At 39.9% G+C, this 27,524-nt stretch overlaps 1 protein-coding gene across 1 annotated transcript in view; it reads right to left on the bottom strand.

Annotated features, from left to right (window-relative positions):
* LOC126174840 (uncharacterized) overlaps positions 1-27,524 on the bottom strand; it is a 94,406-nt gene that overhangs the window by 5,596 nt on the left and 61,286 nt on the right. The window contains exon 4 of the mRNA XM_049921223.1: positions 14,562-14,864. Within this exon, the coding sequence (XP_049777180.1) occupies positions 14,562-14,864 (303 nt within the window). The remainder of the gene's footprint in view (positions 1-14,561; positions 14,865-27,524) is intronic.

Here is a 27,524-nt window from a genome sequence, read left to right as displayed (position 1 = left end):
ATTTTGACAGCTGTCATCAGTTTCACACCACAAAATCCCTCTCATACTGCCTGACTACCTGGGGACGGTGCACCTGCAGTGACAAGAACTTCTTGCCTGGTATACTGAGGGTCTCACCAAGGCCCCAGACCTTGTCTGCAAACATATCTCCTGTGTCATTTCCCGTCACACCCCCAATCCTCCCACCACCCTCAAGAACCAGCCACAAAGGAGTGCCCCCTTCATCACCCAGTACCACTGTGGATTGGATCAACATAACCACATCCTTCGCCGGGGCTTTCATTACCTATAATTGTGCCCTGAAATAAGGGACTCCTACCCGAGATCTTCCCCACTATTGCTAAAGTGGTGCTCTGTCATCCACCCAACCTTCACAACTCCCTAGTCCATCCCTATGTCACTCCCACACCCAATTCCAATCTCAACCCCTTACCAAAAGGATCATATCCCTCTGAAAGATCCAGGTGCAAGACCTGCCCAATCCACCCACCCAGCACTTCCTATTCCAGTCTTGTCACAGTTTTATCCTACCCCATCAGGGGCCTGGCCACCTGTGAAAGCAGCCATGTCATTTACCAGCTGTGCTGCAATCATTGCACAGCTTTTTATATTGTTATGACTACCAACAAGCTGTCCACCAGGATGAATGGCCACCACCAAACTGCGGCCAAGAGCACAGTAGACCACCCTGTAGCACAACATGCAGCTGAACACAACAGAATTGATTTCAGTGGCTGCTTCACCACATGAGCCATATGGATTATCCCCTCCACCACCAGCTTTCTAAATTGCACAGATGGGAGTTATCCTTACAACACATTCTACATTCCCATAATTATCCCAGCATCACCTTCCAGTAACATACTGCCCCTACACCATCCACTCAAAAGTTTCCACCACCTCTGTCTTCTCTCCTCCCCATTCTTATCTCCCACCCTGTTTATTTGCAACTCTCTGCCAACGCATCTGCCCATCTTTCCCCACTCCTCTCCTTTTTTGCTTCTTTTTTCCCCACAACCTCCTGAGGCTGCATCTGTTGGCAGTCTAGTCCCTGCACACTCCACCAGACAGCATCTGTCTCTCTTCCCACCCACACACTACTATCCCTTCCCCTTCTCTGCACTCTTCAGACTGCGTCTTGCATCCCACGTTGACAGTTGCATTACGACCCGAGCTGTCGGAGATGGCAATCGTGTGCACGAGGTGTGCTTGCTTGAGTGAATGAATAGTGTGTGTTTCTGACGATGGCTACAGATGAATGCTTATGTGTAACTTTTTATGGTGCCTGCCTGCAACTTAGCATGTTATCTTTACAGTAAGTAGCATTCCATCTTTTCCTAAATCGTTGTTATTCCTACCTGAAATTTCCATTGATTAATTTTCAGCCTAAAATACATGAAGGTAAAAGAGAGATTAAATTTAAATGTACAGCATCAAAATATCAGAGTGTCAAAAAACAAAATCAATGAAATTCTGATGTCTTTTGATGAAATGCAGTCTGCAAATCACATAGCTCTAATACGTGTTTTTAAAAACCATTTGACAATGGATACAGGAAGGCTGAATATGGATAGATATCACTTAGCATTCAGTTACTGTACATTAGGTGTGAAGAAAGGGGGAGTTGCCATTTACATTAGAAAGGGCGATAAACATGAAAACATTGATACTCATAGAGTTTAGAGGGCTCAGCATTTTGAAGCCTGTGTTGTGGACAGTTAATAATAACAGTCACAATGTACAGGACTCCAACTTGTAATTTTGAATTATTTATGAAACAACTTGATACATTATTTAACTTTTTGACTTCCAAATTTTGGAAATTTGTGGCAAGTTTCTATAGGACCAAACTGCTGAGGTCATCAGTCCCTAGGCTTACACACTACTTAATCTATCTTAAACTAACTTGCACTAAGGACAACACACACACCCATGCTCGAGGGAGGACTCGAACCTCCAATGGGGGTGGCCGCACCAACCACGGCAATGCGCATCAGACCACGCAGCGACTTCCAAATACTATGAAGTAACATTAGGTGGAGATTTTAATTTGAATGTTTTAAGTAACATTAGGTGGAGATTTTAATTTGAATGTTTTAGAGCATATCTAATCTAGAGTTATACTTTAGTACCTTGCCAGTTCACATAATCTAGCTCCCCTCATACAATTTTCAACAAGAGTTCCGAGAACCAGCAGCTCTGCTACTGACAACGTTTTTATAGATGCAATGAGACTGCAAAGTCATAGTGTAGCCCCACAGTTAATGGTCTCCCAGACCATGCTCGTGGTGATGTTCAATATCAGAGCGCATGACATAAATAAAAAGAATTGGAAAACTACAAGAGTAAAAAATTTAAAAAAAGGATTAAGGAATTCAAGAATTTGTGAAATACAGGCTGGAAAAAAGTACACAACACCCCTGTTGTAAACAAAAAATGTAATGTATTCTGTTACACAGCCTACTTTGAAACTATTTCCCTAATTAATCAACCAAAGGAAGCAGATTAAACACACCTAAACTCTGGCTTACAAATGGGATCAGAATACCGGGCAAAACTGTACTGTAAAATTTAATGCAAAATCATCTGAACATCAGAATGTTTGCACCTTCAAGAAAAGATAAGCTCTGCCAGCAACAATATAAAAAGTTATTTTGAACATAATAAGAAATGAGACAGTGAAACCAAACCAAAAAATGAAGAAATTTCTTCACAGGTAAAATGACCTGATCAAAGGTAGTCCTAAAATTGTAGAAGGTTTTTTTCTGTCAGTAGCAGACAATTTAGCTTTGAACACATCCTAAGCAGATAACCTACAGTTCCTTAAGAACTGTGGTCGAGCGGTTCTAGGTGCTTCAGCCCGGAATCCTGCTGCTGCTACGGTCGCAGGTTCGAATCCTGCCTCGGGCATGGATGTGTGTCATGTCCTTAGGTTAGTTAGATTTAAGTAGTTCTACGTCTAGGGGACTGATGACCTCAGACGTAAAGTCCCATAGTGCTTAGAGCCATTATGCAACTTAGTTGCATAATGCAACTTCTCCTATCACCCATAACTGGCATGGCACCAGAGAACAGAGTGTACTGATATGTCATCATATTTGCGCACTTTTTTATTTTGCTAGCATGTTCTTATGCACATTATCTTTCCAAACTAGACTTAGCCAGATGATGTGCAATATTAGTAATCAAAACTGGTGACATTTTCAATACTTACATGCAGAAAATAAGGCTGTTTCAAACTATCTCTGATAAAAATTTTTCATCTGGATACAATTTACTATGAAATAGCATCTATTAAATAATTTTGAGTTCTTATATTTTGAGGTAGAATTCACATCTATATTCACATTTATTGCAAATATGTGAATTTTTCATGTCCACATTAATGAGTAAAGAATTTTTTTCTGGCGAAATTCACGTTACACTGATAGTATTTTCAAAACACACAAGTGTGACATAAGAATTATATCTGCTGTTAATTCAGGAACATCCTGCAAAGACCCTCTTCAAAAAACTAGGTATTCTGACAAATACTTCACAATACATATATTCATTAAGGTCCTTTGTCATTGAAATATTCCTTCACTACAAAAATAGTGAAAAAGCATGAATATAATAATAGAACCAAAAACAACCCCTACAAAGACCTTGAGGAGTTAATGTTAGTCCTGAATGGAACCAAATACATGCATACACATGTATTTGACAACCTACCTGAGCACACTAAATGTCATGTAGATAATGTAATTGAGCTTAAGACTGAATTAAAGCACTTTCTATTGGGCAACTCCTTCTATTATATAATATTCACAGAAACTTTTAATGTTTTATGTTAATGTACAATTAGAATTAGCATTGTAATACATTAATGTAATGTCATTTCACTGTATCGCACTTAAATTAAATGAGCATCACTGAGACAGTTGGCAGCCCTGGAGGCAGCCATATGTTTGTTGGTAAGTACTTGTGTAAAGAAAAGTGGTTAATCTTGTAATACAAGTTATTTAAGTGAATATTAGACAGGATATAGATGTATTAATGTGTTTTGTAAAGCAACTGTCAAATGTTCCACACTTATACATTATGACAAAGTATTGAAAAGTTTGTATAGGCAGTAAATCGCGTATTTTTTACCTACATTTGTTTTCATTTACATTTCTAGTTATGACAAACAGGGACACTGGTCTTTATTTCCATTCTAGGTAACTAAATAGTATTAACCATTTTATTATCTAATGTACATTAAGGGGAAATAGTAAAAATTTAAATCTCCTGGTTTGGCAAAGTTGTAAAGTATTTCTTGTTCTTAGGCTTAATTTTCTGAACAAATTCTTCCGGTTTATTCAATACTCATCAATTTATTCTAAGCATAATTATGTAGTTTACCACAAGTGAGAAGTGCTTGACTTGCCATAAAATAGTTAGCTCCAGGGTGTGATATGACAGTTTCCGTAGCTTTATCCATTAGTGTACTGTATTGTGGGTAGTGGCAAAATAAATGAGGCCTGGTATTACAGTTCTTCGAGATAACTAAAGGAAAGATTTGGCCAGGTTAAGGAAGGAGAAAGGTACAAAGAGGTGGGAAGTGGCTACAGTTAATAGAAGTAACAGACAGAAGACTGTACGAGACATTGTTATGATCAATGTGAAAAATAGATTTGTCTTGTTGCACCAGTCAGACACAGATGAGCCTCATGTATATGCAGCTGTAGAAAGAGCACAACACACTTTCAAAAAGAATCTGAGAAATAAGAAGGTAGAAAAATCTTTAAGGACAAAGAAAATATTGTTGTTAGTTAGTTCACATGATAGAGGTGTTGGACAACTGCTGCAGGATAATATAAGTCCAGAGTACCTGTTCACAAACTTTTTTCAATCTAGTGGTGGTCTTGATTATGAGATGTAGGATAAATACCCATTATGTAAAGATTTTACAGAGGAAGATATCTTGGTCATAGTGGGAGGTCAGGTAATAGAACTGACAGAGATTGTATCTATTCTATAAAGTGTGATTTGATAAAGATAGTGTCAGCAATGAAGCATACCAATGTCAGATTTGTGTCACTTTTGTTTTGCCATTATTGACCTCACTTGAACTCTTCCATCACAAGAGTTAATTTGGAGTTGGATAGGCTGCTTGTATCCGCTATGGCACCTCACATTGATTTGATTCCCGCAGATACTATCAATAGATGAGACTACATTAGGCACAGCTTTCACCTCAACAGGAAAGGGAAGGGAAAACTATCTGGGCTAACAGCAGATAACTTAGGGAAATGCACGGTCACAAGTGAGACACAGTGTTCCTTGATTCCCGAAAAGCATTTGACTCAGTACCGCACTACGCTTATTGTCAAAAGTAAGATCATATGGCGTATCAAGTGAAATTTGTGACTGGATTGAGGACTTTTTGGGAGGGAGGGCATAGCATATTATCTTGGATGGACAGTCATCATCATATGTAGAAGTAACTTCGGGTGTGTCCCCATGGAAATAAGTTGGGACCCTTGCTGTTTATATTGTATATTAATGACCTAGCAGACAATGTTAACATTAAAACCAGGCTTTTTGCAGATGATGCAGTTATCTATAATAAAATACTACCTGAAAGAAGCTGCATAAATATTCAGTCAGATCTTGATAAGAGAAATGTAAAATTTTGCACTTCACAAAACAAAACAATGTAGTATCCTATGACTATAATATCGATGAGTCACTGTTGGAATCTGCCAACTCACACAAATACCTGGACGTAATACTCCGCAGGGATATGAAGTGGAATGATCACATAGGTTCAGTTGTGGGTAAAGCAGGCAGTAGACTTCAGTTTATTGGTAGAATACGGGGGAAGTACAATCAGTCTACAACGGAGACTGCTTACAAATCACTCATGCAACAAGTACTAGAATCATGTGTGTGGGTCTCGTTCCCCTTAGGACTAACAGGGACATTGAATGCATACAGAGAAGGCTAATACAATTGGTCACAGGTTTGCTTAATCTGTAGGAGAGTGGCACAGAGATACTGAAGGAACTGAACTGGAAGACACTGGAAGACTCTTGAAGATAGACGTAAACTATCCCCAGAAAGTCTACTAACAAAGTTTTAAGCGCCAGTTTTAAATGATTACTCTAGGAACATACTACAACCCCCTACATATCACTCACATAGGTATAATGAAGATGAAGTTAGAATAATTACTGCACACACGGAAGCATTCAAACGATCATTCTTCCTGCACACCATACATGAATGGAACAGGAATAAACCCTAATAACTGGTACAATGGGATGTAAACTCTACCATGCACCTCACGGTGGTTTGCAGAATGTAGATGTAGGTGTAGAAAAGCCCTACTGGTCTATTTAACAGTGAAAAACAAAGAAATTGTGGTTGCCTGTGACTACATAGATCATCATAAAAAGTCTTCCAGTAAACATTCATTACAGTCAGTAACATTGTCAGTCAATCACCTACAGATAACTTTCCAACTACGATAGTTAAATTCTCTAAGACAGCCATTGATAATATTTTTTAACCAAATTGTGTGGGTACAAAATTTTTTCTGATTTAAATTTGGGAATTTTCTCATAAACTTTTAGAGATGTGAAATTTTCTGTACCTTCGTTGTCTACAAATTAACAAGTGTGTGCACAACTAATTTTATTACAATTTTAATAAAGATTAAATTGGATAATAACAGTCCAAAAAGTTGTTATTTATATGTACATGATATCTTATATACATTAAAATATTTGTTTTACAAATTATTTAGGAATAAAGGAGACCATTCACTGAAAGCCAGAAGTGCTGTGTCACCGATAGGTACATAAACAAAAGGTACAAAGTCTGGCTAGCTTTTGGAATTCACATTCTTTTTCAAGCTCATAGGAAACACACACACACACACACACACACACACACACAGGATCAGGATCCTCACATCCGTTACAAGAACCAACCATAAAGAAGTCCCCCCCCCCCCCCCCCCCCCCAGTCATCCAAAACCAACCGGACTGGAATGACTGAACCATGTCCTTCGTCATGGTTTTGATTATTTATCATCCTGCCCTGATATGAGGGACATCCTACCCCAGATATTTACAGCCTCTCCCAAAGTGGTGTTCTGCCACCCACCCAACCTCCACAACATCCTAGTCCACTCCCATACAACTACCACCCCCAGTCCCCTCCCACAAGGATCATAGCCCTGTGGAAGACCCAGATGCAACACCCATCCAATCCAGTCATCCAGCACCACCTACTCTAGTCCCGTCACAGGCTTATTGTACCCCATCAGACGCCAGGCCACCTGTGAAATCAGCCACGTTACATACCAGCTGCACAGCATTTTACATTGGTATGACAACCAACCAGCTGTCAACTAGAATGAATGGCCACTGCCAAACTGTTGCCAAAAACAAGGTGGAACATCCAGTGGCACAACATGAAGCAGAGCACAACATGCAAGATTTTTCAGGTAGTGCAATTTGAAAGCTAGCCAAGCTCTCTACCTTTTGTTAGTGTACCTACTGACGAAGCAGCACTTCTGCCTTTCAGTGAGTCATCTCCTTTATTCGTAAATAATTCGTAACTCTCGACCAGAATGTTCTGTACATTAAAATATTTGTTTTTGATTGTTATTATTTGTATGAGATACACCCTGGGCAGTGGATGGAAACTGACAGCCAAAATTCTTATGTCACAGTAGGAGCCACCAATGTTGTATAGAATACCATGAGAGAACCATATTACTATGTATAACCATGGATGAGCAAGATAACAACATAAAAGAAGAACAAAGATTAATTCATGTAAACTTTTTTGTTAGTATGAGCTTAGCTTCTGCTCAAACAAGATGTTTGTACTCACTTGCCCATCACAAAAGTTCACCGCCATTCAGAAAGGGAAGAACTATTTTAATCAATGAGTAACAGAAGAATAATAAATCACTGAATCACTATTCATATAGATTTTAGATATTGAAAATGTTGAAAAGCTAATCTGCAGTAATTGGTGAAACAAGAAATCCTACAATGATGTATTTTACATGGATTTTATTTTATGAAAATTAAGGAAGGAGAAGAGATTTATTGAAAAGAAAATACAAATCATTTTTAATTTCAATTCTGATGCTCAGAATCATCTTTCAGAATCAAACGAACAAAATCAGTAATGCAGAACTGATTTACACTGGCAAAAAACTAATACCAATTTTGGTCACCAGGTGCAAATCAGACACTATGAATGCAAGAAAAATGTATACAAATGTTTCCAAATAAAATGGCTTAGGAATGGGAATGAGCAGGAAAGATCAAACAAGTGAGAAAAGCATAATGGTGATTTTTTTATTAACTGCTGCTTACACAATTTGTTCAGTATGTGCACCAGAGATGCCGAGGAGATGCTGTACAGTGCCAGATTTTCATCTGGTGGTTGAAATTGGAACTAGTTTTGCCCCACCCCCAACCCCACCCCCCACCCCCACAAGTGAAAATTGGTTCCACATTAATGTGTTAGCATATCTACCAAGTTTCACTGCCATATAATAATTGCAGCCTAAACTTGAGTAGCTGCACTTTAATTATAACCACCTGGTATCACAAAACCAAAAAATCAACAGCCTACCAGACCACAACATGCAGTTACTTGTTCAAAGTGTAAACACTAAGCACATTAAAAAATCTACTAAATCTGAGTATACAAGAGCAGTTAATATATAAAAAATTAAGTATTTTAGCAAACTGTTCAAAGATATGAACTGGAGAGATTTTATACAATGCTCAGGAGATGAATGAAAAATACAACACATTCATTGATACAGTAAGTATCTTGATTGAAAACTGTTTTCCTCTAAAAGTAAATCAGATTAAACAAATGCCTACAAGAAAACCATGAATTACTCAAGGCATAAAATTATCTTGTAGCAAAAAAGAAAATTGTTATCTTTCAGCCAGGAACAGCTCCAATGATGATTATTTAGTTGATTACAATCAATACTGCATAACATTAAAGAAAATAATCCAGACATCTAAGAAAATGCACTATGAAACGAAGATAGCAACATCAGGCAACAAAATAAAAACAATATGTGATATTGAGAAAGAGGAGGCTGAAAGAACTAGAAAGAAAGAGGAGAAGATAGCTTTAAGTGTAGATGAAACAATGGTAACAGATGCCTGTAATGTGACAAATACCTCAGTACTTTATGTATGTTGCTGATACCAAAAGAAGTAAAATTCATAATAAAACCTTCAAAATTAAAGCATTCTAGTGGTCATGCTGAAATATCAACGAAGTTGATTAAAGGGTATTCTTGTGGGTTTAGTAAAATTTAATGTTATTTGTGCAACCAGAACATTTCCTAATAAGCTAACATATCCTGACATCACAGCTCTGCAACTTCCAATCACCCCTTCTTTCAATAACTCATTGCTTTGTGCTGCAACAATGAGGTATTATTACACTTAGGTGAAAGCTCACATTGTGCTACAGTGTGTATTATTGTCCTATCTCACTGTCTGCTATGTTTACCAGTTCATTGCTATAAATTCCCTCATACCTTGGTACAGGGTGATGCAAAATGAACGCATGGATTTGAGTTGCAGAGGAGAAGTGGAAGGGAGCGCTCAATCACTCCCCGAGTGCTGTTATTTTGCCTGTTGTGGCATTCATTTCAGTAGCAATGGCGCAGTGGACCTCATCTTGTTTTCACTGTTGAATGTCATTTCAAAAGTGATGAATCTTTTATCACCATTTAACGGCTTTTCCGTATACAGTTCAGTCTTGAGCCTAATGGTACGATATCTAATCACAACACAATATTTCATTTGGTTAACTCCTTCTGCACACCTGGATCAGTTGTCAATCCAGTCAGCTGGTTGTCCTTGTACCGCCTGAACTACAGAAAATGACAACAGAGTAAGTATGTCTATTATTCAAGGTCTCGTCACTCCACTATGCAGTGTGCTACACGTTTGGGCGTGTCACGTCGCTTGCTACACTGCATCCTGAACTGAGAGTTACACTTCCATCCTTATAACATAATGTAAAAAGGAAAACAATTCTTATTGCCAAAATTATTTAATTGGATGGATAAAATCTATGTTCTAAAATAATGATGGTATAGAAGCATCACAAATGTGCTTTTGACAAAAGGAGACTGTTCTGTGAGAGAATGCTTGGTGTTCTTGCTACTGACCATGTTTTGATAATGCAATGAAGCTTACTTTCACTTGGACGGTTTTTTAAATAAGCGGAACTGTCACTACTGGGCAGCAGACTATCCAAAATAATTGTATCACAAACCACTGTACAGTGCAAACGTGACCATGTGGTGTGAAGTTCCCAAAGTAGTGATCATTGGGGAACATTATGTTGCAGTGTTACGCAATTTCTTGTGGCCACAACTTGAGGTTTTGGGAACGAACATTGCAGAAATGTGGCTCCAACAAGATGGAGCTATAGTCCACATGGCTAATGCATCCACAACAGTTGTTATATAAATATTTCCTCAATACTCGATCACACGTTTCGGCGATCTCCACTAGTCTGCATGCTCACCAGATCTGTCTGTTTCCATCTTATATATATATATATAAAAACAAAGATGATGAGACTTACCAAACAAAAGCGCTGGCAGGTCGATAGACACACAAACAAACACAAACATACACACAAAATTCAAGCTTTCGCAACAAACGGTTGCTTCGTCAGGAAAGAGGGAAGGAGAGGGAAAGACAAAAGATTGTGGGTTTTAAGGGAGAGGGTAAGGAATCATTCCAATCCCAGGAGCAGAAAGACTTACCTTAGGGGGAAAAAAAGGACAGGTATACACTCGCACACACACACATATCCATCCGCACATACACAGACACAAGCAGACATTTGTAGAGGCAAAGAGTTTGGGCAGAGATGTCAGTCGAAGCGGAAGTACAGAGGCCAAGATGTTGTTGAAAGACAGGTGAGGTATGAGCGGCGGCAAATTGAAATTAGAAATTAGCGGAGATTGAGGCCTGGCGGATAGCGAGAAGAGAGGATATGCTGAAGGGCAAGTTCCCATCTCCGGAGTTCTGACAGGTTGGTGTTAGTGGGAAGTATCCAGATAACCCGGACGGTGTAACACTGTGCCAACATGTGCCGGCCGTGCACCAAGGCATGTTTAGCCACAGGGTGATCCTCATTACCAACAAACACTGTCTGCCTGTGTCCATTCATGCGAATGGACAGTTTGTTGCTGGTCATTCCCACATAGAAGGCTTCACAGTGTAGGCAGGTCAGCTGGTAAATCACGTGGGTGCTTTCACACGTGGCTCTGCCTTTGATCGTGTACACCTTCCACGTTACAGGACTGGAGTAGGTGGTGGTGGGAGGGTGCATGGGACAGGTTTTACACCGGGGGTGGTTACAAGGGTCGGAGCCAGAGGGTAGGGAAGGTGGTTTGGGGATTTCATAGGGATGAACTAAGAGGTTACGAAGGTTAGGTGGACGGCGGGAAGACACTCTTGGTGGAGTGGGGAGGATTTCATGAAGGATGGATCTCATTTCAGGGCAGGATTTGAGGAAGTCGTATCCCTGCTGGAGAGCCACATTCAGAGTCTGATCCAATCCCGGAAAGTATCCTGTCACAAGTGGGGCACTTTTGGGGTTCTTCTGTGGGAGGTTCTGGGTTTGAGGAGGTGAGGAAGTGGCTCTGGTTATTTGCTTCTGTACCAGGTCGAGAGGGTAGTTGCGGGATGCGAAAGCTGTTTTCAGGTTGCTGGTGTAATGGTTCAAGGATTCCGGACTGGAGCAGATTCGTTTACCACGAAGACCTAGGCTGTAGGGAAGGGACCGTTTGATGTGGAATGGGTGGCAGCTGTCATAATGAAGGTACTGTTGCTTGTTCGTGGGTTTGATGTGGACGGACGTGTGAAGCTGGCCATTGGACAGGTGGAGGTCAATGTCAAGGAAAGTGGCATGGGATTTGGAGTAGGACCAAGTGAATCTGATGGAACCAAAGGAGTTGAGGTTGGAGAGGAAATTCTGGAGTTGTTCTTCACTGTGAGTCCAGATCATGAAAATGTCATCAATAAATCTGTACCAAACTTTGGGTTGGCAGGCCTGGGTAACCGAGAAGGCTTCCTCTAAGCGACCCATGAATAGGTTGGCGTACAAGGGGGCCATCCTGGTACCCATGGCTGTTCCCTTTAATTGTTGGTATGTCTGGCCTTCGAAAGTGAAGAAGTTGTGGGTCAGGATGAAGCTGGCTAAGGTAATGAGGAAAGAGGTTTTAGGTAGGGTGGCAGGTGATCGGCATGAAAGGAAGTGCTCCATCGCAGCGAGGCCCTGGACATGCAAAATATTTGTGTATAAGGAAGTGGCATCAATGGTTACAAGGATGGTTTCCGGGGGTAACAGACTGGGTAGGGATTCCAGGTGTTCGAGAAAGTGGTTGGTGTCTTGGTAGAAGGTAGGGGTGCGGGGTGTTGGTGGGGTCAGGAGGTTGATGGAGTCAGGTGAAAGGTTTTGTAGGAGGCCTAAGGTACTGAGGATTCCTTGAAGCTCCGCCTGGACATCAGGAATGGGATTACCTTGGCAAACTTTGTAAGTAGTGTTGTCTGAAAGCTGACGCAGTCCCTCAGCCACATACTCCCGACGATCAAGTACCACGGTCGTGGAACCCTTGTCCGCCGGAAGAATGACGATGGATTGGTCAGCCTTCAGATCACGGATAGCCTGGGCTTCAGCAGTGGTACTAGGATTAAGGTTTTTTAAGAAGGATTGAGAGGCAAGGCTGGAAGTCAGAAATTCCTGGAAGGTTTGGAGAGGGTGATTTTGAGGAAGAGGAGGTGGGTCCCGCTGTGACGGAGGATGGAACTGTTCCAGGCAGGGTTCAATTTGGATAGTGTCTTGGGGAGTTGGATCATTAGGAGTAGGAGTAGGATTAGGATCATTTCTCTTCGTGGCAAAGTGATATTTCCAGCAGAGAGTACGGGTGTAGGACAGTAAATCTTTGACAAGGGCTGTTTGGTTGAATCTGGGAGTGGGGCTGAAGGTGAGGCCTTTGGATAGGACAGAGGTTTCGGATTGGGAGAGAGGTTTGGAGGAAAGGTTAACTACTGAATTAGGGTGTTGTGGTTCCAGATTGTGTTGATTGGAATTTTGAGGTTTTGGAGGGAGTGGAGCTGGAAGTGGGAGATTGAGTAGATGGGAGAGACTGGGTTTGTGTGCAATGAGAGGAGGTTGAGGTTTGCTGGAAAGGTTGTGAAGGGTGAGTGAGTTGCCTTTCCGGAGGTGGGAAACCAGGAGATTGGATAGTTTTTTAAGGTGGAGGGTGGCATGCTGTTCTAATTTGCGGTTGGCCTGTAGGAGGATGCTCTGAACAGCCGGTGTGAGGGAAACATTTCACGTGGGAAAAATATATCTAAAAACAAAGATGATGAGACTTACCAAACAAAAGCGCTGGCAGGTCGATAGACACACAAACAAACACAAACATACACACAAAATTCAAGCTTTCGCAACAAACAGTTGCTTCGTCAGGAAAGAGGGAAGGAGAGGGAAAGACGAAAGCATGTGGGTTTTAAGGGAGAGGGAGAGGGTAAGGAGTCATTCCAATCCCGGGAGCGGAAAGACTTACCTTAGTGGGGAAAAAAGGACAGGTATACACTCGCAAACACACACATATCCATCCGCATATATATATATATATATATATATATATATATATATATATATATATATATATATATATATATATATATATATATATATATAATTTTTTTGGGTCATTTAAAATGCAACATTTAATACCACAAACCTCGTTCAATCGATGATCTGAAGGTTGCAATATATGTTAAGTTAAAGAAAGGCTTCTAATGTATGTGTATGAAGATCTTTCTGATGAAATGTTATCTTTAAGAAAATAACTGCAGTTCTTAAACTGGGTAATTTTAGAGTGCACTGGTGCAAATGCATTTTACATGTGATCAAAATAAATCTAATCACATTAGCTTGTAGTTCATGCATTCTTTTTGCACCATCCTGAACCTGGGAGAATAGCACCTACTCTGCCTGCCATAAAATTGGAGCATGAACATATTACATTAAAAAGCTGAAAGTGCTGCAGGCTAGCCGCATAAAGCACAATGATGTGACCTTGAAATCTATTCCACTCAAATAATCACTGTTAATGTCCTGTGTTCCAATAATAGTATATTTCAAAAAAATGGCTCTGAGCACGATGGGACTTAACTTCTGAGGTCATCAGTCCCCTAGAACTTAGAACTACTCAAACCTAACTAACCTATCCCCTAGAACTTAGAACTACTCAAACCTAACTAACCTAAGGACATCACAATCACCCATGCCCAAGGCAAGATTCAAACCTGAGACTGTGGCGGTCGCGCGGTTCCAGACTGTAGCGCCTAGAACCGCTAGGCCACCCCGGCCGGCTAGTACATTTCAATTAAGTATTTAAATAAAGGCTGTATTTTCTGAGTCATCTTAAACTGAAGTGAAATGAGTAAATAAAAAAAAGAGTCCAATGTTTAAACTATAATTCACTTAGTGCTACTTACTTTGCATCTACCATAATAACACGACGCTCTATTGCACTCCTGTGCATAACTCCAGGCAATTTTCCTGATATACTGGCAGGCTGCAAGTTGCACGAAGAGAATGACTGTCGACGGCGAGCAAGATGACTCAACCGGCTTCCAGGAGACTGTCCAAGACTTCGTTGGTATCTTACTGAGCTTTTGCTTGCATTCCATGTTGTAAACCATGGATTGCAGCTGGATGCAGTTTCACGTCCCACAAAGCGTTCCTGAAGTCTCTGATACTGCCGATCTAGTTCTTCGGATACAGCACCGTGATTGTACCTTTCACAAATTTATATAAAAAATTACTTAATGTAGATATATATGGTGACACTGTATTTATGTCATTTTGCTTGACAGTGCTGTTTTTATGGGTGTGTCAAAACTCTCAGAGTATAGCATGAAAAATACACAAGCAGAAATTAAGCATCTTTTCCCTTTGAAGCAGAAAATGTGAGCAAGAAGGATAAAACAAAAACATAAATCAACATACAAGATATCCTAAATAAAAACTTCTTTTTTTACATACTAAAATTACAGCAACATGTTTGTGCCCATACATAAATACATAACAAACAAATAACATAGAAAAATTATTTCAGCAAAAATCTACAAAATATGTATGTAATTTCTGAAATCTTTAACATTTAAATAAGAGTTTTATTATGAGACCAAAAAAGCTATAAATGGGCACATCATTCATCCTGGAATGATTAAAACCCAAATGTTGAAGAAGATACTGAGATACAGATGAGCTGTTTATTTCTCAAGGAGCTCTTTGCAGAGTGGGGAGTGGCCATGTATGTCAAAAATGATATTCCATTTAAATCTGTTGAGGTACCAAAACAATGGACTAAAAGGTCACTGAATGTTGTGCAGAATTAGTTAAATTTAGTGGAACTAAAGTTGTATATAGTTATCTATAGGTCCTCAACTCCTGAATTCAAGACAGCTCTGTTCAAGCTAGGAAGAGTTCTCGGTTCACTTTATAGAAAGTACCAAAAGTTAGTTGGATGTTCTGACTTTAATATTAATTTTATAAGTTATTGTACAAATAAAAGAATCTTGGAAGATCTTCTAAATTTACATAATCTGATGCAGAATGTACTTTTTTTTCCAACCAGTATGCAGGGGGACAACAGCACAACTGCAGACAACATTTTTGTTCATTCTTCATTACTAGAGGAGAATTCCATTAGCAAAAGGGTATGCACACCCACATACATATGCATGTTAAATGTAATTAGCAGCTATTTAGAAATGTCAATCCTGAGCAATAGAGGATTTTTTAAAACTTCATTACAGGACAAGAGTGGCAGGATGTTGAAAGTGCTGATGACATAGATTATTTCTCATGCTCTTTCAAAACTGATTTTTTTTAGAACATTTAAAACAGGATACTACCAAAAGCAACCTGGGTGGCTGGCTGATGTGATAAGGATACCACGCAGAAAATGGGGAATTATATCAAAATGTTAGAAATAGTCACAATAGGGCTGCAGTAACCCATTACAAAAAGTACTGTAAGAAGGTTAAAAATGTCATTAGGAACGCAAAAGGCATGTGGTATGCAAATAGTTCAGCTTATTCTCGAAATAAATTTAAAACAATATGGTCAACCATGAAGGAAGTGTCTGGCCAACAGCACAGGGTCAAGGATATAGTCTATATGAATGTTATGTTTTTGTTACTGATAATGCAGATGTATGTACATAATCTGACAATCATTTTCTGAATATAGTATGTGCATTGAATACAAACTTAATTTCTACAGGGAATCATATAACTCTAAGCAAATAGCATTCTAAGACTGCTATCTGTAACACACCTTTGTGCAACTGACAAAGGGGATAATTAAGTCAATAATTAAATTGCTGAAGACTATGGATTCTCATGGATATGACAGGGCAACTAGAAGGACGCTAAATCGCTGTGCTGCATGTGTCTGCCCTGTATTTAGCTACATTTGTAATTTTTCCTTTAGGACTGGTCAGTTTCATGAACAGTTAAAGTGCTCAATAGTGAAACTGTTTTTTATAAAAGGAGAATGGGATAATGTCGACAATTTTAGACCTATTTCTATACAAATTTCAGTTTACATAATTTACTATTGTGATAGATCTTATTTTAGTTTAGCCACAAAATTTAAGTAATTTAATAAGTATCTGAACACTGTGCAGGGTAAAGATGCAGAGAGTGTGAGTGTGTGTGTGTGTGTGTGTGTGTGTGTGTGTGTGCGCGAGCGAGCGAGCGCGCGCGTCAGCGCTTGTGTGTGCGCGCGCATGCTCTAAAAGCTTGCCAGTTACAACCATCTTTTATGTATGTGTTCTGCCGCCGTTTGGCGAGTAGATTTTTTATCTATCCAATTAAATAATTCGAATATAATAGAGGGAAACATTCCACGTGGGAAAAATATATCTAAAAAGAAAGATGATGAGAGTTACCAAACAAAAGCGCTGGCAGGTCGATAGACACACAAACAAACACAAACATACACACAAAATAGGACAGGTATACACTCGCACACACACACATATCCATCCGCATATACACAGACACAAGCAGACATTTGTAAAGGCCTTTACAAATGTCTGCTTGTGTCTGTGTATATGCGGATGGATATGTGTGTGTGTGCAAGTGTATGTGTATTTGTAAAGGCCTTTACAAATGTCTGCTTGTGTCTGTGTATATGCGGATGGATATGTGTGTGTGTGCGAGTGTATACCTGTCCTATTTTTCCCCTAAGGTAAGTCTTTCCGCTCCCGGGATTGGAATGACTCCTTACCCTCTCCCTTAAACCCACATTCTTTCGTCTTTCCCTCTCCTTCCCTCTTTCCTGACGAAGCAACCGTTTGTTGCGAAAGCTTGAATTTTGTGTGTATGTTTGTGTGTCTATCGACCTGCCAGCGCTTTTGTTTGGTAAGTCTCATCATCTTTCTTTTTAGATACAATTAAATAATTCTATCAATAATTGATTGTTTTTGTTGTTATACCATTTACTCTGTGTCATCATGTTCTACCTTTGAAAGATGATGAGTGCAATAGAGGAAAGTGGCAGTAACAATGCCTACGACATTGCAGGGGCAACAGAAAATTTGTTATACATTCAGTCAATTGGAACCTGTTAAATATGACAGACTATTTTTGGACTTAGTTCACATCAACATAATTGTGATGTTCTGAATGATGAAGTACTTTTGTATTGTGTAATTACTGTAAAGAAAATAACTACATATAATATGCTGTTTAATAGAAACACTGTATTTATTTTGAGAACTGGATGTGAGATTTGTATTCTTCACTTCCAGCAGTAAGTGCAAGTCTTCGAGAAACAAAGTTCAATCCAAAGAGTTTGGCATGTGTGCTGAAATAGTATGATGAGCAGGATTGAATAACAGGAAGTCTTAACTAGAGTAATCTCCTTGAAATTATGAGGGACGCAGGGGTAAAATACAGGAAATGAAAGACTATTTCCAACTTGTAAAGAAACCAGATTTCAGTTATGTGGCATGAAAGGGAAGCAATGGTTGAGAAGGGAGTGAGACAGGGTTGTAGCTTGCCCCTACATCATTCAATCTGTATACTAAGCAAGCAGTAAAGGAAATAAATAAATAATAATAAAAAAAATTGGAATGGGAATTAAAGTCCAGGGAGGAGAAATAAAAACTTGGGGTTTGTCAATGGCATTGTAATTCTGTCAGAGACACAAAGGTCTTGGAAGAGCAGTTGAATGGGAAGGACAGTGTCTTGAAAGAAGGATATAAAATGAAAATCAACAAAAGCAAAATGAGAATAATGGAATGTTGTCGAATTAAATCAGATGATGCTGACGGAATTGGATTAGGAAATGAAACACTTAAAGTAGTAGATGAGTTTTGCTGTTTGGGGAGCAAAATAACTGATGATGGTCAAAGTAGTGAGGATATAAAATGTAAACTGACAACGACCATGAAAGCGTTTCCTAAGAAAAGAAATTTGTTAACATCAAATATAGATTTAAGTATTCAGAAATATTTTCTGAAGATATTTGTATGGAGTGTAGGCATGTATACAAGTGCAACACGGATAATAAACGGATTAAACAAGAAGAGAACACGAGCTTTTGAAATGTGGTGCTACAGAAGAATGCAGGTGGGCAGATCATGTAACTAATGAGCAGATAATGAACAGAACTGGGGAGACAAGAAATTTATGGAACAACTTCACTAAAATAATGGATCGCGTGATAGAACAGTTTCTGAGACACCAAGGGAATGCCAATTTAGAATTGGAGGCAAGTGTTGGAGGTAAAAATTGTAGAGGGATACCAAGAGATGGGTACAGTAAGCAGATTCAGAAAGATGTGGATTGCAGTAGTTACTCAGAGACAAAGAGGCTTGCAAAGGATAGAGTAAGAATGGAGAGCTGCATCAAACCAGTCTTTGGACTGAAGACCACAACAACTCCAAATCATACTTTTCTTCATCCCTCACGCCCCACTCCCCGATATCGCGGTAGAGAACCAGTGTAAAATTGCATGTGGCGACCATCAAAAACAACCCAGAACAACTACAGTTGACAGTAAATAAAACTGATGAAGAAGAAATATAGTAAACAGAAATATGAGATTTTAACTCTCAAGTGGGAGCCTATGCATAAAGTGCAACAACCACATATAACATTGTCTTGTACTATTCCACTGTTGTTTTACAATTGCAAGCCCATGCCTATTCCTTCATTACTACTTCAGCTAACGCAGTGGTAAACTGTGTTATCAAATGTCCAAGTGAACAACAGTAATATAAAATAAACAGCGAGCTAGGTGAGAATAAATTTACGATTCATACCAAAAAATGCAACAGATTCTGAGTTAGCAGCACAATCCCATAATGAGGCAGTTGTCTACAAAACAATTACTAATCGAATAAGCATTTGGTTGGGATCTGATGCCACTTCATTGTTTAATGCTCCAAGTGGGTCATTACTGCGAGGCAACACTTGTAAGCAGCAACATAGTGAAGCATTGAAAGTTTAGTTTATTATTGTTTAATTAAACAGTGATTTAGCTCATATAATATCCATTTTATTTAATTGTTGTTTCATTACACTGTGGTTTAGCTCATACATGTTTACCTTGATAACATAAAGATCATTGTTCTTTACATGTCCACAAAGTACGTCATGTATTCAGTCATGCTAAGAAAATTGGCAAGCCTGCTCAAGAGTTAAAGAGAATTGGTAAATTTTGAGTATGCAGAGTTCCAGAAATTGATATCTGTTGTCAATAGCGTTGAAAATCAACAGCCAAGATTACGCTGCAGTGCAAAATCCAATGCTAGCACTGCAAGTCAATAATTCTGATGACGTTTGGGTAGTCAATGAACAATTATTGAATCCTTTGACTACAATTATGATGGAGAAGAAAATAACTAGCCCATGAATCAGAAAATTTCAACTATGAGTACGAAGGGGCTTCAATTGCAATAATCCCATGACCAGCCTAGAACAGCAGTCAAGGACTCCAGCTGCAGCTCATCGCTATGCAACAGCGGCAGCATCAACAATGCACTGTACCCATTTTTGGTGAAACAGCACAACTTACACATCAATCCAGTTTCCCATCGGCATTTATGTTTGGCAAGAGCCTGGTGATCTGTATAAAATCTGAGTTGAATAGTTTCCAATTATATTTTTTTCTGTTGTGTTTATATTGTGAAGAAAGTCAAAGTGGTTTTTCAACCACAGTTAGTGGATGTGCTACAAATGCATAACTAGAGTGGTTACAATGTTAGGCTGAGGCCAATTAAACATGTGACAAGAAAAATGAATACAGACGTCCCAGCTTGGTTTAGAAAATTTAGCACACATTTAAGTAATGACCTATAGGAGATAACTGTTAATATAACAACAACAAACATGACACTTGGACAATCTAACACAACACCCGAACAAACAAGCTTGCCACTAAAGAATACTAAAATCGAATTATAGAATGAAATAACAACAACAAAAATCCACACAGCATATCAATGAATCATGTAAGGAAGAGCAAAAAATACAAAATAGCATACTGTAGTAACATACGATACTTCCAACCTTACCAGAGGAGATAAATTCAGAAATATTGACACAGTATGATTTACTTCAAAATGAAGTGAATGTGCAACTTACGAAGTGTAAAACAGCACTTCTAACAATTGAAATAATTAACTGAGCAGGAGTTTAATATAATACACAATCACATCTTAGGCACACAAGCAAGTAGAGAGTGTTGAATCGAAGCAAAGATTACGATGTACCCACTGTTTCAAGCTCAACACCTACTAGTTTGGAGGTCATCTAAATAGTCATAAAGCAGAAGAAAGGAGTGAATCATATGTAGACACACCTCACTCTAAGGTGGAAACAGATAGAACAGAGTGAACTATGGAAAATTTGGGATGACTTAACTAAAACCACGAAAGGAATCTCTGAGGACAGACATAATTTAAGCGATGAAACCATGGCACAAATAGACAGGTTGAGGAAGGAACAGGAGAAGCTATTAGTGCCCTAATGACGGAAGATTTCGAAGTAACAAACTCATTTAATGATTTTAAGGAAACATTTTCATATCCATGGGAGTGTACTTAAGTATAACAAGCTCAGAAACTTAGCTTAGAAAGCTACTTAAACCGTAATGAGTATCCTAATGAAGATTTAAGCCTTGAGCACAGTCTTTGTCAGGGGAGGTGGAATATAAGTGGATGTACCTAAGCTTACTATAGTTTTTATTTTTATTGTGAGTCTCTCAGAAGACCTACCTCTCATCCAAGTTAAGGCATGTGGGTAACACTACAAAGTAGGGGATGACCTAAAGGAACTCCAAAAAGTGGTGATCAACGAGGCTCTGTGAAGCTATGATAGGCCTTGCTAGCCAACAGTGGATTAACAACCAGCTATCAACAAGGAAACTAGCCTCCGAAAGGATGGATCTAAAATACAATGACGCACCAGGACAAACAGACTACGAATTGGAACTTTTAACATTGGAACACTGACAGGAAAGATAGAGAAGATAGTGGGTATGATGGAAAGGCGAAAGCTACATATTTTAGGCATGGGAGAGACAAGATGGAAACTGAAGAAAGGTTACAGACTATATAGGAGTGAAAACGTAGAAGGAAGACAAAAGGGAGTGGGCACTGTTATGAGGAATGGTCTAAAAGAAGAGGTACAGACATGGTTCAGATGTACATACACCAAGTGGACTTTGAGGAAGAACTATAAAAGCAGTTGAATGGGAAAAGGGTAATAGTGATGGGAGACTTGAATGCACATGTAGGGAGTGAAAGACAAGGGTATGAAAATGTACTGGGAGCAGAAGAATGGGGAAACAGAAATGAAGAAGCAAAAGATTGCTGTAATTCTGAGAGACAAATGATGTAGTGATAGGTAATTCATGGTTTCAGAAGAAAGAGAACCACAAAAAGTGGTACAACAGGAAGCTAGCGCAGAAATCTTTGGTGTATTACATGCTCTATGATTGGGAAACAAAGATGACTGTAATGGAGGAGTGGGCGATTCAGGGGAGGGGACCAAACAGCGAGGTCATCGGTCCCATTGGAGTAAGGAAGGATGGAGAAGGAAGCTGGCTGTGCCCTTTCAAAGGATCCATCCCAGCATTTGCCTAAAGTGATTTACGGAAGTCACTGAAAACCTACAACAGGATGATTGATGCAGGTTTGAACCATTGTCCTCCCAAATATGAGTCCAGTGTGCTAACCACTGCATCACCTCACCGTAACAGGCATTAGATAGTGACCACCACCACCAGCTACTGACAATGAGCATGAGAATAATGAAAGAATGGAAGAATTTTGCAAAAACAGACATAATGTCTGCAGGGATACCGCAATCATTTTTTTATGCAATGTTACTTATAATCCATCTTGATTAAAAATATTTATTCACATGACCGGTTTTGGTTCCTCTAGAACCATCTTCAGATCTGCAAATTTCAGTTACAGGAGTAACCCGTCCACACTCAGCACGTCACATTGTGACGCAGCATGTGAAGGTTGCTGAGTGTGGGCAGGTTACTCCTGTAACCGAAATTTGCAGATCTGAAGATGGTTCTAGAGGAACCAAAACCAGTCATGTGAATAAATATTTTGCAATCAAAACATATTATAAGTAACATTGCAGAATGGAAGAAGACTGAGAACCATGAAGGGAGAATTAAAGTATGGAAACTGAAGAAAAAGGAAGTCAAGGAAGAAAACCAGAAGATTATAAGGAAAAGGTTACCAAATGATTTTGGAGGGGGGGGGGGGGAGGGCAGGAGAAGAGGAATGGATATATTTTAGAAGTGTTACATTAGAAGCTGCAGTAGATGTATGCAGAAGAGCAAGTGGTAGAAAATGAAGGAATGAGACACCTTGAAGGACTGAGAGAGCCAAGGAGTAGTGGGGAAGTAAGAACAAGGTCTTCAGATGGTAGTTCTGAGAGAGGTCCGAATTAACAAGACAGGAGTGTAAGAAAAAGAAGAAAGAGGCAAATAAGACAGGGGCTGAGGAGAGAAGAAAGTGGATGGAAGAATGGACAAACATGATGGAGGAAGATAACAGAGGAATTAAGAATGTACTGCATAGAGTGGACAAAAGTAATAGGAGAGGTCTGAGAGAGGATGCAGCAATGATAAATAAAAAGGAGAATGAGATTAATAACAAAGAGACACAGAAGATAGTGTGGGAGGAGTACTTTGAGCATTTGCTAAATCTAAATGGACTTGGAGATGATGACAATAGACTACAGGAGGTGGAAGTAAACTCTGGGGGAGAAAAGGACCTGACATGGAAAGAAATGGAAATGGCAATGGACAAGATGAAAGGAGGAAATGCACCAGATATGGACGAAGTAAGTGTTGAAACGTTGAAGTCAGCAAGGGAAGTTGGGAAACAGTGACTGTATTATGAGGGTGGTGATGTAGGAAGGACTGTAGAACTACAAGAGAGTCACATTGATACCACACTATGCCAAGGAATATGAAAAGATCCTGGAAAGCAGAATCCAAATACGAGTTGAGAACAAACAGAGTGGAACAGCATGGCTTCAGACTTGTGAGGTCAATGGTTGACCTCGTATTTGCAGTGAGGCAGCTTCATGAGCTTAACTATGAATCTGGGGAAGACCTGGTGATGGCATTTCTTGATACAGAAAAGGCATTTGGTAGTGTCTGTAGAAGAAAGGTCTGGGAAGCACTAGAAAAGAAAGGAGTGGAAAAACAGACAACAAGCAGTAGATTCAGGAACAGCTGCAAGAAACTGTGAGACAGTATGGAATGAAATTTAATGTAAACAAATGTGCAATCATGGTCACAACTAGAAAGAAAGAAGATAGACCAACTAGTGGAATAAGGATTGGTAGTGAGCAACTGAAGAAGGTGGAGAGTGTCAAGCACTTGGGAAGTCTGATAGAGGAAAATGGAAGAAACGAGAAAGAGATCAGTGAATGTGGCAGACAGACGGAAACACTCTTGTGAAGTATTAGGAGCCTGGTTTGGGACAAAGGTGTACCACAAAAGAGCAAAGGAGAGATATGTGGAAGCTACTACATCCCAATACTGACCTATGCACCTGAATCACAGTTAATGAAGAAAAGAGAAGCAAGCAGAATGCAGGCATGTGAAATGAAGTTCCTCAGAAGTATAATTGGTATAATAATGAGAGAGAAGATGAGGAATGAAAGGTTAAGGGAAAGAGTGAAAGAGGAATCCTTGGACAGCAGGATAGAAACATCAAGGCTAAGATTATATGGGCTCTTACAGAGAGTGGAAAACGAAAGTATTTCCAAGAAGATAGATGAAATGTAGATGCAAAAGGAAATGACCAAGTTGTGTGTGTGTTTTAGAGCTTACGGTCACCCAACAGCTAGGTTCTTAGAATCTTTATGCATATTAAAAGAAAAGAATGTGGATAAAATTACAAAAATGTTAACACAGTGAGGAGGAAACCTATAAAATGACACTCACGCATGCACTCCCATATCACTCTCATTTACCACACAATGACTCTATCTCACAAGCCTTAAGACAATGGAGAAAGGGTGAAAAGTACTATACCTGGAATTAAAACAGAAATAAAACAACAGAATGAACTAAAATAGAGGCACACAAAAAGGTGACTGGCTGACCACTTACAAAAAATTTGGGTGAGCCAGTCACCGTGTTAACACATTGAAAACATCTCCCTAAAATTTTTGGAAACATATTGCACAAATCACAAAACCTTAAAAATCTCACCACATTCATTTGAACATTACTTTAAAGAGAGCGCAGATCTGTCGTCAAATCTGCTGTTGACAGCTGGTCAGAAAATAAAACAGTCTAATGAAATGTGGCACACAGTGATCTGTGCACCACACATTGGACGGTCCTCTCACTGAAGCAAGAAGCCATGCATCAAAGGGCTGTGGCGTATGCAAAGACGAGTAAGAAAGATCTTGTCCTGTTGAAGTGGCTGAAAGGGGGTATGCTACTGCCATGTTGTCAGTTTTACTAGATGGAGCTTAATTTCTGCCACTTCCAGCCACTCATCCTCCCATTGATATCTCAATAGCGAGGCGACAGGATGTAGGGTTATGGCACACCTAACTAGCTCAGCCTCACGACACGCCTCTATGGCTGCTACATCTGCCCTTTCATTCCCTGCAATACCTATGTGCCCTGGCACCCAGCAGAAAGACATTTCCTTCCCCAGATGTTGTAACTGGAGGAAGGCATTCTAGATATTTTGGGCTACTACATGAGCTGGGACAATTGTTGCAGAGAACGAAGGGCACTCAGAGAATTGGAACAGACAAGGACCTCAGTATTTGAATCTCATCTCATCTCATCTGCTCCAGCAGCCACAATATTGCATTTAATTTGGTGTCAAAGGTAGTAAAGTTTTGAGGCAGTTGGACCTTGAGGACACAATCCAGGAAAAACAACAGAGCAACCAATCGAGTCCTCTCTTTTGACCCATCCATAAAGGCAACTGTAAAGGAGTGGTGCTCAGTTAAAAGTCCTTAAATAAGTATTAAAGTATTAAGTAAGTATTAAAACATTGCAGGAGTGCACCCTCTCCTGTACTGCACCAAATCTAAAATTACTCTGGGCTTTTGCAGTAACCAGGGTGGCAGATGGTTAAAACCTAGGATTTGGTGTTGTACTTGCACCACACCAAGTGACTCCAGCACACACTGCTTGTGGATCCCAAACTACATTTTTGCCTGTAGACAGTCAGAGAAAAGGCTTCCAGAGGTGGATGAGCAACTATGGTATACACGTGAAGTCGGAGCTGCAAGGAACTTACATGCCTGACATACCATGAGGAGCTGCCACCAGATGGTGAGTCGTGGTTTCACAGCCTAAGCACAGAGACTGGGTATGGGGCTGGTCCTGTAAGCATGTGGCAAGCCTAATTCCCTCAAGATGGATAGCATCAATAATCTTCAGTTAAGAGGGCCTCCCTGACCCACACACTGTGCATCCATAGTCCAGCAGCAAACTGGCTTTCAGATCTCTCAGGTGTGTAACCACGATAATTTGGAGTAAAAAAATTAGGACCAGAAACCTCACTGGGTCTTTAAAATATAGAATGGTGTTTCACATATGCAATTCATGTAAATTAAAAATATGATAAGAATGATTAAAATGAACACATACACACACTTATTTGCAGAAAACTGAAAAACCGACTTCGCAGTCCACTCCTCTAACCTCCACACTGTAAGTTGTTGCAACTGACAGTTTGCTATAGCAAAACTGGAAAAGGAAGGAAGGAAGATTGGGTTTAATGTACCATCAACATCGAAGTCATTAGAGATTGAGCACAAGCTCAGACTGTGTCAGGGATGGAGAAGGAAATCAGCCATGCCCTTTCAAAGGAACCATCCTGGCAATGGTCTGAAGTGATTTAGGGAAACCACAGAAAATCTAAATCTGGATTGCCAGATGCAGGTTCGAACCATCGTCTCCTCAAGTGTAAGTCCAACGTGCTAACCGCTGTGCAACCTCACTCAGCTGCAACACTGGAGGAGGAACAGAAATAGCAATATTGTCCACAAATAAGGAACACTTTACAGGACTCCTTACCACAGGCATGATACAGTTTATGGATATGGCACAAGAGGGTAACACATGAAACACAACCCTGAGGAACACCTTTCTCCTGCTCAGAATGATCTGATAGCATGTCACCAAACTCGAGACCTAAAAACCCGGTTAGACAGGAATGACCACATGAAAATGGGAGGTGGCCATGAAAGCCCCATCAAGGGAGCTGCATAAGAATACTGTTTTTCTAAGTAGTGCCTTACTGATATCGAAAAATATGCCGAGACAGTGATGTTCATGTAGGAAAGCCTGCTGAATAACTGCCACTAGCAGGGTCAGGGTGTCGACAATGGACGGAAATCTCCAGAACCCTCACTGAGTGTGGCTAAGGAATTGCCCAGTCTCTAACAACCAAACCAGGCGATAGTTAATAGCATCTTTCCTACACAGCTCATTACAGTGATACTCCGGTAACTACTGGGACATATGCAGTCCTTTCCTGATTTGAAAAGAGGTATCAGAACTGCCTCTCTCCACGAGCTGGAAAAGTTGCCTGTCTGCAATATAAAATTAAAACATTCAAGGAGGCTTTCCTTTGACACTGGTGGCAAATGTGGAAGCATGTAGTACCGGATTTGGCCGTGACTGGGTGATGATGATGATGTTTGGTTTGTGGGGCGCTCAACTGCGTGGTTATCAGCGCCCGTACAATGTCCCAACCTTTGCTCAGTCCAATTTTGCCACTTTCCTGGATGATGATGAAATGATGAGGACAACACAAATACCCAGTCATCTCGAGGCAGGTGAAAATCCCTGACCCCGCCGGGAATCGAACCCGGGACCCCGTGCTCGGGAAGCGAGAACGCTACCGCGAGACCACGAGC

The sequence above is a fragment of the Schistocerca cancellata genome, chromosome 3 (assembly GCF_023864275.1).
Source record: "Schistocerca cancellata isolate TAMUIC-IGC-003103 chromosome 3, iqSchCanc2.1, whole genome shotgun sequence".
Classification (NCBI taxonomy): domain Eukaryota; kingdom Metazoa; phylum Arthropoda; class Insecta; order Orthoptera; family Acrididae; genus Schistocerca; species Schistocerca cancellata.
The sequence above is the reverse complement of the archived record's forward strand: the minus strand, read 5'-3'. Positions and strand labels throughout refer to the sequence as shown.